Source organism: Saccharomycopsis crataegensis (genome assembly GCF_037102585.1).
Source record: "Saccharomycopsis crataegensis DNA, jcf7180000000083, whole genome shotgun sequence".
Classification (NCBI taxonomy): domain Eukaryota; kingdom Fungi; phylum Ascomycota; class Saccharomycetes; order Ascoideales; family Saccharomycopsidaceae; genus Saccharomycopsis; species Saccharomycopsis crataegensis.
The window spans coordinates 121,875-136,349 of record NW_027043828.1 but is presented as its reverse complement, the minus strand read 5'-3'; the positions used below and the strand labels follow the sequence as shown (position 1 = coordinate 136,349).

General features: G+C 37.7%; 2 protein-coding genes across 2 annotated transcripts; one reads left to right on the top strand and one right to left on the bottom strand. All coding sequences in view use genetic code 12, as the record gives it.

Annotated features, from left to right (window-relative positions):
• Nucleotides 1–275: 275 nt before the first annotated feature.
• On the top strand, nucleotides 276–8,477 carry DASC09_029000 (uncharacterized protein; the record flags this gene model as incomplete). The annotated part of the gene is made up of 1 exon (XM_064996503.1): nucleotides 276–8,477. One exon carries the CDS (start codon nucleotides 276–278, stop codon nucleotides 8,475–8,477), a length of 8,202 nt encoding a protein of 2,733 aa, XP_064852575.1.
• Nucleotides 8,478–11,305: 2,828 nt separating this feature from the next.
• DASC09_028990 (uncharacterized protein) lies at nucleotides 11,306–12,763 on the bottom strand (the record flags this gene model as incomplete). Its single annotated transcript, XM_064996502.1, has 1 exon — nucleotides 11,306–12,763. One exon carries the CDS (start codon nucleotides 12,761–12,763, stop codon nucleotides 11,306–11,308), a length of 1,458 nt encoding a protein of 485 aa, XP_064852574.1.
• Nucleotides 12,764–14,475: the final 1,712 nt, after the last annotated feature.

Genomic DNA, 14,475 nt, shown 5'->3' with positions numbered 1-14,475 from the left:
TGTCTTTTTTGTACTACTATTGTCTTTCTTAAATGTTATTTATCACTTTTTTGTATTATATCGAGTTCTAACACCAATAAACTCTGCTATTTTGATGCTAAGCGCACTTAAGCCAAAGCCGTTTTTTTCTTGTTTTTTTTTTTTGACACCACGGAAATTGACATTAAACATTCAAATGGTCGGCAAGGCTACCAAAAAAAACAAAGCAGGTCGAGAGTTGAAAAGCAGAACAAAGGTGTGACTAACAGAATTATATTTCAAAGTGCTATTCGACCATGTCAGAGCCCCCGGCATGTGTGTCGAAATTTGTCAGTGCCTCGTTCAACCGGCTCGAGGCGTTATTGGAGAGATTCATGCTGGAAGAAATGAACATTGATGACGCCATAGCTGACAAGCTGATGGTGGCTATCAATAATATGATTGCTGGTTTAGGTACAGTGGAAATACAGAATATTCTAACCGAGTTTCTCCGGCTACTTCGTCAATATGACCGAAATGAGTCGACTAGTTTTCTCATTCTTTACTGTATGAACAGCTTTGTTGATCTGATGGAGGCTGTTGGTACTCCAAAAAGAACCCTACCGTATGAAATCACTCTCGGTTTGGTTGAGCAGCTCATGAAATGTCATTCCTGTCATGACACCCGTTTATATTTGTCGATTTACCTCAACATTGTCCCTAAGGAAAGTCCGATGATATACCAGCATGGCACAATCGTTAGCGACAATTACGCTTTCCTGGCATTGAAATTCATAAACGAGATAGATCGTGTCACTTACGGTCAGATTGTCACCAAGGTGTTCGTCACTACTTTCAGTCGTAATGTGACCGATGACGGCGCCTCTAGCGTGGACGCTGGTATAGTATTGTTAGAATCGAAATCAAAGTACGGATTCTTGGAATGTGCTACTGCTTTGTCGGCAAGAACTGGGGTTATGTCTATCCAAATTAAAAGTGCCATGGGAACTATCAGAAGATTTAAAGCAAGTCCTTCCTGTCAGTTTGCTACCACTGTCTTTGGGATCGCACCGATCTCAAAATGGATGCGAGAATCTCCTACAGAATTTTTAGCTTATGATTTTAATGATGAAACTACAAGAGAGGTCTTTGAGCTTGTTTACCATTTGTTCTTGAGACAGAAATTAGATCTGCCAAAAAAGCCTATCCATCACATGTTACCGATGCTAAGCTATGGGGTTCTAACGCTTTACGTTTCTTTTAAACCGCAAGTTATGGCCAAGTTCTTGCAATTTGCTTCCAACAACAAGGAGAGTCTTCATATGTCCGAGTTTCCTGAACAACTAGATTCTGCCGAAACGAAAATGTTTACAGTTTTAGCCAAATTAGCCGACCTTGAGAAAGTAACTTCTATTGATGACAAACACCTTATTCTCAAGTGTTATTCTATTCTTCTCGGTGTGGCGGTTCATGTCGAACCGTTGGAACCTCAGCACCCTCTTGTTTTATTCACAAGAAAATACATGCTCAAGGTATTTGAGGCTATCGAAGATGTTTGCTTTAGTGTTTCCACTAGCACAACAGAAAACTCTTTAGTGGAATCATCAAAGATTGATTTCATCACTTTTATTTTCATGTTAGCTCCAGAAGAGATTTTTCCTGTTTTCGATTACTACATCAAGAACTATTTAAAGGTAGATTTATATGGGTACTATATTATCACTTGTGCCATTAAAAAGTTACAGTCAAATAAACTTGGGTTGATTCTTATGGAAAAATATTTCTATAACATTGAATATTTCCAGAATTTCATCACTACCAGAACTGATCTTGTTAAAACCATGAAGTTGACAGAAAAATCACATATGAGGCATTTCATGAAATATCCAACCCAGCGGGCACATTTATCAGAGTATCAAATTCTTGGTCCTCAAGATAGTCGCAATAAGGACACTACAAACTCCACAACACCAAATAAATCCACTTCTAATATGCATTTTGGTTTCTCGTTACATAACTCAGGTAATCGTATTCAAAAACATTTGAAAGGAAATAAAAAATATGAAACAGGTAATCAATTAACTGATCCTAATTTCGAGGATGCCACTATTGAAGATGAAAACTTTTTAACGTTTCCTGGATTCTTGTCAAGAAGAGTGTATCAAGTTTCTGTTGATATATTGAACGTTTCGCCCATTGAATTGTTGAAATCTGAACCGTTATTTGTAAAAGATCTGGTTTTATTATCTGATGAAAATTTGTTCGATGAGGTCACTGACGAAATTTCAGATAGAGGATTTTTTTTTGGTGATGCCATTATGGGAGGTCTCTTTGACCACGATGTTATGTGTTCAGAAAAATCAATCAATTTTTTGTTGAACTTGTTATCCAATGAAACTCTTTTGGCAGGGTATAGATACTACATGTTTTCTGCTAATCTAAATTTCACCACGAAAATCGTGAATCTTCTTTTAAGACACGCTTTGGAAGGAACTCATCAAAATACCAGACAGATTGTCTTCGTGTTCGAATATATGGTAAAGTTTATAAGTTTATATCCAGGAAAAATTGATAGAGCTAGATATTTCTCTGACTTGTCTCATAGGAGATCACGATTAAATTGGGAAGCTACCAAGGTGGCAGAGCTGTTCTGTTATGTTTATTTGTGCGGAGCAACCTCCGAAAGTTATACCCATTTCAAAGATTTATTGAAAGGATGGGTAGTTGTTTTAAATCAAGAGTCAAGTATCAAGTCAAATGTTTTGATGAAAGTGAATGCCGAGTTTATGAAAGCTATTGCTACAGATAAATCGGTTATTATTAGAGGTCAAAGGTACATGTTCAATAAAGCGAAAAAGTTATTTATGAATAATGTTCCTCGCAAAACTGAGGCATTGGATGACGTGGCAGTATTGATATCAGAGAAAATTGAAGGCTATTTCAACGAAGAATTCATTACTGATAAAGAAAAGTTGGTAAAATTTGAGAATTATTCTACATTTATGGCAATTGTCGCTGGTTTAGATATTTCCATCGAACCAACCGATCAAATGAACTCACTACAAGAAAACGACACATATTTCAAGTTTGTTGAAAAAATGTTCAGGACATTGAGCTCACCGCAATTTGAAAAAAGAAAGATTGCAGAAGCGTTGTTGAGTGAATCACTTCATTCAAATATTGTATTTTATTTGTACATTCTTATTGATGAAGTGTTACAGAAGCTTCAAGCGCCTGCAGCCCACAGAATGCTTAGTACAACAGAAACTGGCACCATCACTTCATATGCAACAATATTGGATAGGTTACTGAAAAGGCTACCAGAACTAGTGCTTTTTGGCCAGAGTACCAGAATATTTCAAATATTGGATTGTCTAGTGGATATAGTCAAAAATCAGTACCTGTTGCTTACAAATGGCAAAATTCAAAAATTCCAAAATGAAACCCAATTAATGGAAATGTCGCTCAATTTTTCCAAAATGAAGTTGCTGGTGATTAAATTTGTGGCATCAGCGCTCAAGCAAGAGAACTCTTTGAGAATGGATGTGAGTTATGTATTGTGGAAAAATGCTTTAACAAAAATATTTGGGAATTGGTTGATGCTTTCATTTTTCAGAAATGAGTTCAATTTTTTTACTAAATTGCGCAGATCGTGTGCGGAAGTGAACTCAGTGCCCCAGCTGAAGATTGATGGTTATATTGGCAAAATGACAAATGTTTACAAGGAAATTGTTTTGGAGTTATTGTCGTGCTTGCAACTTTTAACTACGAAATTGTTTATTATCAAGAGCAACATCAATTTTGCCGTAGAGGTGGATACGGTGAGATCTTTGATGTTTGGAAATTATTACAGTAGCTTGATGCGGATTCTAAAAAAGACTTTTGATAGTATGAAGGCGTCAGGTAGTTCGAACACTAGGCCTGTAACTGCTTACGGTGGCAAAAATACTGTGACTGATTCACGCAACAATAATGATAATGATTTTCTAAAAGTCAAATACAGCGACGCGGAAAACAAAAAGATCCTGGAAAGAATAATTGGTATTTTGAGTAACTTGATTCGATTGAACTACGATGTTGGCTCAAATTATGTTTTATCATTATTGACTGACAGTAATTCTGAACTTCAGACTACGTTTTTACAAATTTTCAAAAATATCTTTGATCGGGATGAATTTGTTAATCTTGGGTCATTCAAGGGCAATGTTTATGAATTCATGAGGTCCTCTATCACCCGGTTAGACGTACTTGGTGGTATTTCAGAAGTGGTTGATCCTAAAGAATTGGATAGGGTTTCAAATTCTATGTACCATTTGTTGCTGGCGACGGGGGAATTGGTGGGTTGTTTGCAAAAATTGATCCAATATGACTTGCAATCTTTAACTCTACCAATCGACCTTTTTAGGAAAAACAATTTCACCACTAAGTTGTTACTGCTAGTGACCAAAGATTATGGAACTGAGTTTTTGCGTTGTACCGTTGGTGTTGTATTGAAGCGTTTAATTGAAGAGGAAGAGTATTTTGATGATAGTGAGCTGGTAGTGGACCATTCGACAAATTTTTTCAAGTACTATCGATTGTTGACAGAGACCATTTGCGGTTCGATTGACAAATTGCCGCCAATCATCAAATCGATTTGTTTTTCTATTAGAGCCGTTGTATTTGAATCGACAAATGACGATGCTTTGGCTTTGAATGTCGTGAAATCTTTCCTATTCCTGAGATTTATTTGTCCAGCGGTGGCGCATCCAGAACAACTTGGGTTGGTAAAGGAAAAGGACGTCACGGTTGCTCGCAAAAAGAGTTTTATAATATTGACGAGGTCTTTACAAAGTACAGTGAATAACTCTTTGGATGCCACAACGTTTTCATCAATTAAAGGACACGAATCGCAAATTGGGGTATTGATTGCCAAGACATCACAATTCGTTATCGACGCCGCCTCAAAACAATTTTTAGATGCCGAAATTGGCGGACGTGATGTGTCTCTGGTTAGCATGCAAGACATTCGGGTGTTTTGCACTTTTTCGGTGGAACATTCCAGGGAGTTGCGACATAGTATGCTCAATTGTGGATTGATGAATCACAAAGGGCGTGTTTCTGAATTATATCAATATTTTAAAACATTTGATGAATCATTCACCAATACCAGACTTCAATTTTTCACGTATTATCCAGATGTTGCTAACTATATTGCAATCAACAAAGACAAGCATCCAGAAATATATCAATTGGTGAGCGAAGCGCTCAAGAACCCGATCTATGAAAAGATCATTAATGCGTCGTTTTTAAAAGAAGGGATTTCCAAAGATGGTAACCAAGTGTTTGTTTTCAATTTAAAAGAGTTTGTGAATTATGAACACATTGATTCGAAGATTTTAGCAGCACGGTTCTTGCAAGCTCTTTGTCAGATGTCAACGTCACAATTTTATCTTATTGTTGATTGTACGTTGTATAATGAACCAGAATGTATTGAATGTTTTGAAAAAATGATGACCCACCTTGTGTCGATCACCTCCAATGAGCTTGCCGACAAATGTGGAGGGGTTTTCATTGTCAATGTTAGTGATGTGTTTTCTGGGGAGTTGGCGGTGATGATCGATGACTTATCGCAAACCGGGGATAACCATAGATTCATGAACCCCCGGTTCAATAAGTTCTCGTTCTTGACGGTATTTGAAGATTATGACATTATCAACTCTTTAGACTTGTCTGAACAGACGTACAGTGTGGTGAACGGTGGGAAAAATTTCATCAATGATATTTTATTGTTTGAAAATGAAAAGGTCAAACCAATGAATTTGAAATTCACCAATAGTCATATCATGTACAGTTTTGCCAATTCCAAGAAATTCAAAATTGGCACGATGACCAAATATTTGAAAACCGTGAACATCGAGCCATTGAATGATTGGACCGAACTACGTGAACTCGATAATGATCCAGGGATGATTGGAACGTTCCAAACTCATTCGAGGTTGTTTGATAGGGTGATGAAATTCTCGAGTTTGAAGAGACTGGAGATCATCAGAACATTCTATTTGAGTTTGAATGGAGCACAAACCACGATGTACAACAATCAGCGACAATTAATGAAGTCTTCGAAAGTGGTGGATATGAAAGAGTTTTTAGGGGAAGTGTTAATCTCTATTGGTACTGGTTTGTTGAACAATGATCCGGAAGTACGAAAACACGCTTACGATTTATTATGTATGGTGGCCAAACATATCAAGATTTCTGACCCGGGGTTGTTCTTTGAGATTGGTCCGGCGTTTTCCCCTCCTAAGAGTCTGACGATGGTTCGATGCTTATTTGTTAGAGTTGCCAAAGATAATCCTGAGCTAGTTAGGCAGATTGTGTCGGCGTTTGTGTTTGTAATGAATGCCGGGGATGGCTGGCAAGGATTGGGCTCGGGGACTTATGATATTTTTTGGACCATTACTCCGTGGATTGATTTTGTTTGTGGGGAATTGAGTGATGATCCTGAACTCATTCATACTTTTATTTTATCGATTATCAGGAATTTCCCTAAATCGCAAGGAGTTTTCATGACCTTCAATATGGAGATTTGGTCGCACTTGATTTGTGATGAGCAATTGGTGGAAATGATTGTCGATGACGTGATTGGAGAAATTTTGAATCGGAAATTGATTTTTGCGGGAGCAGACTGTGACAAATTGATGAGTTTGCTCACGGTCAACTCTTCTATAAAAGTTTGTGCTGTTATCATCAACCAATTGCTTGAAGGCACCAAATTGTCAAAGACGATGTGTGATCAACATTCAAGGATGGAATTTTACTGGATCAAGATTGAGTTTTTGTTAGAGGCGTGTTTGAGTTTATTATTTGACAATTTATATTTTGTCGAGCAATTCTTGCCGAAAGTGATGTACATTTGTTCGATTTATCATCGAACCGGGACCATCAAGGTGAAGACTCTGATTATGACGTTGTTTATCAATTGCTTGAACTCGCTTAGAACCAACGGGGATTTTTTTGAAAAACCTTCTATCGAAGTGATCGATAAGATAATCCTTGATCTTCGGGGGTCGCAAGCCGAATACATTTTCGGGTTGAACCTTAGTGATGAGTTGACCAACACCGGGCTCGGTAAACAAACCATCCAAGAATTCCACGGGGACTTTGTTACTTCGAGAACTATCAATTCTGCGGTGATTGAGATTCTTTGCTTGCCAGAATACCTGCACCGAGTGCAAAGCGACGCCTGGGTATCGGCATTGACGTCATTGTCGTACTCGTTGGCGTTCAATAAAGACTCGGTCTATCAAGTGAAGGGGCTAAGATTATTAGGCCAGTTAGGGTCCTTGGGGATCAGCGATCATTTCTTGAAGATTTATTTATCGGAAATGGTGTCGTTTATGGAATTATTGGCGGATAAGGAAGACTCGTTTGACATGGCGAAGCTCATGGTGTTTTTCATGAATTTGGGAGATTTGGTAACGGGGTTGCAAAAGGACAGTATTTATTTGGAGCTTATTGTGTGGATTGCGGTGGTGTTGTCATTTACAGGGGATTTGTTAATTCTGGAGACTGGGTTTTTCATTTTTGCAAAGATTTCTTGGACGATCCAGTCGAAAAACACGGTTTTTTCATGCTCGAGTATTTGGGATATCGTCAACTCGACTCGGACGGAATTCCGGCTGATGGCGGTGAAATATTTATCGCCGGCATATCTCAAGTTGGGGATCGATAATAACGTGTCAGTGGTGGTGTTGAATTGCAAATTGTTGTTATCGAAGCAAGTGACGTATTTCTTCAAGTACGCTATCGACATTGCGGTGATGAAGCTTTTATCGGTGAGGAAGAGTCGTAGCATTCGTGGGTATGGGCTAGATTTGGACTCTATCGCCCCGATGGTACCATTTTACATTGGGGCGCTCTCATTCGAGGAATTTGACGCGATCATGGTGAGGGCAGGGTTTGAACCGGGGGAGAATTACGTGGAAATCCGTATGCACAATCGGGTGCCGTTGATGCTTCTCAAGTTTTTATGTTCGGAATCGCGATGCCTGATTGTGGTGTTGATCACGATCTCGAAACTATTCACGAAAGCGAAGTTGGCGATGAAAGTGAAGACCCGATTCTTAGAGTTGATGGAGTATTTATTTGAGCGGAGTGCGTTTGTCACGAAGATTGTGTTCCCGATCATTGGGGATACGTTATTGGGGCTTTGTCAGGGACCGCAGCGATCGGAGGATGTGGTGGAGATGATCCAGAACTTACAACGGAGATGGATTGTGGTGAGCGATACCAAAACCCATCGGCCAAGCAGTGGGGAGGATCCGTTATTGGTGGCGAGGATTGATACCGCCGATGGGATGCCATTGCACCTCAAGTATTTGAAAAGTTATGGGCTTGATTGGGATAGTTTGAATTTTGATATCGCCAATAATGAGAAGTTCAGTGATATCAGTAAAACCTACAATGAGTTCCATGGGAAGAGATTCATTTTCCATATATTGAAGTATAAAATTGAGAAGGATGAGTATGTTTTTTGAAAGGGGGATGGAGAGCAGAGCTTTGCTGATGTTTTTTTTTTTTCTTTGATTAGAATGTATTATTATTATTATTATTACTATTGTTTAGTGATTCATTTATTTATTTATTTATTTATTTATTTATTTATTTATTTATTTATTTATTTATTTATTTATTTATTTATTTATTTATTTATTTATTTATTTATTTATTTATTTATTTATTTATTTATTTATTTATTTATTTATTTATTTATTTATTTATTTATTTATTTATTTATTTATTTATTTATTTATTTATAATGATTTTTTGTGGCTTTTGAAGATTTTGAATTTGTTAGAACTTGTTAGAATTTTTACTAGAGGTTGAAATAAAGCCGAGATGGAAATTTATAAGATTGAAAGTATATTTATTTAGTGGGTAAATATACTTTAGTATTAATGTACTTTAGTGGAAATAAAATATACTTTCCAGTGAATGTAGTAGTAGTAGTGGTAACAATAGCATGCTTCTTTGCAATAAATATAAATGTTTAATTACGCAGTACTGTGATGGTTATCAAAAGCTCATTCCGAGTCAAAAAAAATAAACTGCAATTTGCGGTCCGAGTCAGAATCAATCGGACCTGAAAATAAAGTTTGCACGTTTGAAGCATCTGGCGTTGTTGTTCTTATTACGACGAAGATTGTGGTGTTCAGTTAATTAATTCACTATTGTTGGGCAAATTCATTTATTACGAGCCACTCACTTGTTGTGGTTGTCTTTGTTCTATGCCCCCTATTGTTTGCGAGGATCTGCGCTTGGTGGCCCTCTGCACGTAACTTTTTTGTGTTGTTCTCGCCGGTGTGGTGTGGATGCCATTTAATTTAGTTATTTTACCATCACCATTTTGTTTTGGTTGATCTTTTTTGTTTTTCTTTTGCCGGCTCACGTTTCAAGTTCCTTAGTAGTGGGGTCATATTCACGGGACCGTCAAACTACATTTATTGATTATTGTCATCTACCTATCTTTATTCGGCCGTATCACTGCTGCTGCTGCCATACTATACTATACTATACTATAGTAGAGTTACTTACCCCCCAATTGTGTGGAAACTAGATATATTCATTCTAATTGAAATGAAGTAGGAAAATGAAATGCAAAGATTATTGGCATTTGAAAGTAGATGATTTTCTATGAAGAAGGCTAAGATTATACAAAAAAAAAAAAAAAAAAGACCAAGATTATACAAGAAAAAACAAAGAAAAGAAAGGAAAAAAAAAAAAGACGAAGATTATACAAGAAAATCTTCACGATCCGATGATTTCCCATATAAAAAGAAACAAATATTTGTCCAGCGTATAGTGGCACAGTGAATAAATAAATAGTACGTACGACAATTGATTGATGGAGAGAAAAAGAAAAACACGTAGACTTAAAAAATCCTTTTATCATTTATTTCTATATATGGTCAAAATGATCCCATTTTTTTTTTCTTTTTTTTTTATTCTCTTGTTTTGATTTGTTTAATTCGATACACAATCAATCAATCAATCAATCAATCAACTAACCAGTCCATCCATCAATCAATCGGGTTTTGCGCGTATCGATCGCCGGGAAATTTGAACATGAAACTTGAGGCAAATCAAACAAACAAACAAAAAAAACGGTATTATTGTTATTATTCGTAATTCTTGACGTCAGAAAAATACACTAATTTTTTTGCACCACCGATACGATGATCGTTACAAAGATGATGATTATTGCGATGATGATTTTTGTTTCATTACGATAGATAACGGTCTTACTGCTACTGTCAAGGATCAGCATGGACAATGAGATGTGACTGTTACTGTTGTTATGGGGTAAATCAAATTGTACAGATAAATTATGACTGTACATTGTTATTATTATTGGTACGAGAAGCTATTATTACGAGAAGCTATTATTATTATTATTCATTCATGTCGTGAATAAATATATGCCCCCCCTCTCTCTCTCTCCATAGTGGTTGGTGACAATGGATAAATAAAAAAGAGCCGGAGATAAATGGGCACGTCTAAAATTATAATAATATAATCTTTTAAACGGGACCCCCCCTTTTGTGCTACACGGGAGAATGCTTCATTTATCCCAATGCTTCATGATTGCTGAAGGAAGCGGTGCTTTCTTGGACTGTAATTTCTCTCTCGGAAACCATACTGACAGTTATTGAGAAACCATTGCTGAGAAAAATTACATTACTATTATTAAGTACAATTTCCCGGCATTCTCCAATCAAGAAGATTAAGCCAGAAATTATCACATATATGGTAAGATCAAGATATATAAGATAATAAATACAATACAGTCGATTGGTAGAGCCAGTACAGTATTACTTTCGATATTAGTATCAATTAGTTCATCCTACAATCCTTACCAACTCTACAATCAAAAATTTTGAATCAAAATGAAATATTACTTTATAGATTATTAAACAAGAAACCAAAAATCAAAAATAAGAACCCCAACAACTGAAGCACAAACCTTAGAATAATAATTGATGAAACAATGCAAAAGAAAGAAAAGACAAAACACAATGAAATAAAAATAATGACGAATAAATACAATCAGGAAAAGTTCAAACAGAAGTTTTTTTTAGGAAATAATATTCATCTCCCCCAAAAAAAAAAGCTTCCGAAAAGCATATAAGTAGACAGGTACAATAGAGAAAAGATAAGCAACCCCAACCGAAACAATAACCAAGAAAGAACGAACCCCATTTAGTAAATTAAAGAAAAAGAAAAAGAAAAAGAAAAAGAAAAAGAAAGAGAAAGAGAAAATCCAGAAGAAAACATCTTCAGCAAGAATGTAAATGTAAAAAATATATCAACGATGGTGATATGTTGGAGAAGCACCGACACTAGATGCCCCATCTGGCTCTGAAAGTGAACCAGAATAGTTGCCATAACTCAAGTAATTCGATCCGGAAAGTGGACCAGTAGAAGAAGAAGAAGAAGTAGAAGCAGGGGCACCATAAGCGTAAATACTTGGCACCGAGGCATGTTGGGTTGGAGTCGAGTGTGGACTACCGTGCTCTGAATCAGAATGATGGGTTGGGCTAAGTGATCCCAGAGGTTCTGAAGACGCTCCTGATTTCCAATCATCGTACCCCGTGGTCGAAGCGATGGTAGTGGCAGGAGTTTGAGAATAGCTGAAAGAAGAATAGTTATTATTAGACGCCGATGGTGGAGGAAGCGACGATGTTGACGATGACGAAGGACCTTGAGAGTACATTCTAACGTTCGATTGGAACTCGATGAATTCTTCAGGGAAATCATTGTATAACGATGGTAACGCCACTGGTGGGTTATTGTTATTATTGTTATTATTATTACTAATGCCAGAAGTTGGGCTGGAAAGGTTTTTTTGACGTTGCAAACGGTTGTACTCTTGGTTCTTCTTTTTACGTTCCCTCAATTTGGCACGGATTTCTTTGAACTCTTCAGGTCTTCTTTTTTCTCCGTGATTCTGGGTGTTGACATGGGCATTCAAGTGGTTGAGGGTCCCGTAACCTTTGGAGCATCCTTTCCAATTACACAAATAGATACGTTCGATCTCGTCGTGTTTTCTTCTTGGTCTCTTCTTCTTTTCACCTCCCCCTGGCAGTAATGGGGTCGAATCGCCAATCATTGGCGGCGATACCACTGGGATCGCACCCAATTGGGCGGCGGTCCCGTACATTCCTGGTGGTGGAGGAGCATGATGATGATGATTATGAGGAGGAGGAGGAGGAGGAGGAGGAGGAGCTATTCCTGATTGCATGAGCATGTCATGGGCTGGAGGAAGAGAGTATCTTGGATCAGGATGGCCAGGGTATCCATAAGGAGAAAACCCTTGGTATTGATGGCCCATTGTCACTGGAGGAGGTAACATTGGAGGAGCAGAGTATTGCTGGAAATATTGTGCTTCGGCAGCGGCAGCAGCGGCAGCAGCGGCAGCAGCAGAAGCAGCGGCGGCGGCAGCAGCAGCAGCATCACCAGAGGAGGCAGAACCAGGATAAGATGAAGGATAAGGATAAGAGGATTGGTTCATCGAAGGAAAGCCGGTAGCTGGGGTGTTGCCAAGAGTTGATTTAGATAGCGATGGCAATGGTAGTTGTGAAGACGATGACGAGGATGAAGAAGAAGAAGAAGAAGAAGAAGGAGTAGAAGAAGAATTGGCAGGATTTGATACTGATGGTTGATCAAAGGATTGATAAGAAGATTGATATTGGGAGTTGTCAAGAGATGAAGCGTATGGGGCATAAGGATCCCTTGGAGGTTGGTAACTATTGACGTCGGTCATTATTATAGATAAGAATCAATGGATTGATCTGATCTGATGATAAATGAAAAGAGAAAATTTGGGGATATCGAGTATTAATAAAGAAAGCAGAAGGGTCTTTTTCTTTTTTTTTTTATTATTATTATTAATGAGTACGGCCTTAATTAAATTCTCGTTCGGCAACGTGGGTGTGAGGCAAAAAAAAAAAAAATCAGATAAGCCTAGTGACGGGAATGGGGTGGAATGGATGGATGGCAAAAATAGAAGACGCACGAAATATATATATATATGTGTATATATATATATAACAGTATGAGAGTAAGAGAGGAATACAAATCACAATCAGCCAAGCCGAGCAAGCTTCATTACTCCGAGAGGGTTCCAACGATGATAATTTATATAATTTTGGCTGTTTGATCCCAAATTGACCTCCGCATTAGAAAAAAAAAAAAAACCGCAGGAGACACCGGACGGGTTGTCACTCGCTTGAGTGTTTTACAGTGCACGCATACACATGCGCCGACATAATGCCCGTATACGCACGCTCACTGGTACTTCACACCAATGCACTGCAGTATGCATATTACGTGCATCTACGGATGAAAGAAGCAATTGGGCGTACATCACATTATTCTGGCCAAGCAAAAAAAACCACATTTAATCAATAACACGTGATGTGACATGTTTCAGCAACGCAACGCAAACCAAAGAAAAAAGCGAAATCAGGAAATAAAGTTTTTTGCTGATAAGAAGGCAGGGAATGGTGGTGGGATTATTTTTTTTTTTTTTATGGTTTGTTTCTCGAGGAAAAAAAAAAATAAATTATCTAATATATATATGTTAAACGGCGTGTATACACAGTGCTTGTGTATGGATGGCTGTTCATCCGAGCTGAAACGATATCTGTTTCTTGTATCTTGGCTCCTTATTCTATTGTGAAGGGTGTCTCTCCCCAATGTGTTGGGTTGTTTTTTTTTGCCCCTCCCCCTCTTATCTATATCTATATATATATATATATATGGGTTCCTGCCAACCCACACGTCTTCTTGTATTCTCTTGTAACTACTTCTGGGCGGAAAACCGATGCATCTTCCATGTATAGCACTGCACGTTACTGTACTGCACTTCGCAAAATAACTATTAAAAAGCAGCGCAGCACAAAAAAGCAACGTGAAGAAGAAAAGCTTAATTTCTGATCGAGCAAATCAAAAAAAATTGGGTCTTCGAAGATGAAACAAAAAAGTATTTGGGGAAATTATTTTGAGTGGAGGTCCCTCCAATCACAGGGTTTTTTGTCAGTTGCTGTTGTTTTGAGTGTCTGTGTGTGTGTCTGCTTTTTCTCTAATTATGATGACGACTCCAAGGCACCAAAGTTCTTGTGGGGAAAGTGATCGTTGACATATCTGTGGCTAACATAGAATAACGCTTAAAAACCCAACAATCCCGACTACAAACAAACATTGTACGGTAAATATTTACGACGAGTACATATACGGTACACCCACGCGAAATACGACGCAGCCAATGAAAAATCATCCTGATCAGTGACAAGCAAGAAATAGTCGATGTGACACAAAACTAGCACGGTATCAAAGATTAATCTTTTTTTTTTTTTTTTTTTTTTAAGCGACACACAGTAGAATGGATACTCGCGGTTTTTTTTCTGGTTTCAACCAAACATATGTATAGCTTGATTGGTATGATAGTGTGCATTTTGCTGCCGAAGGTTGAAA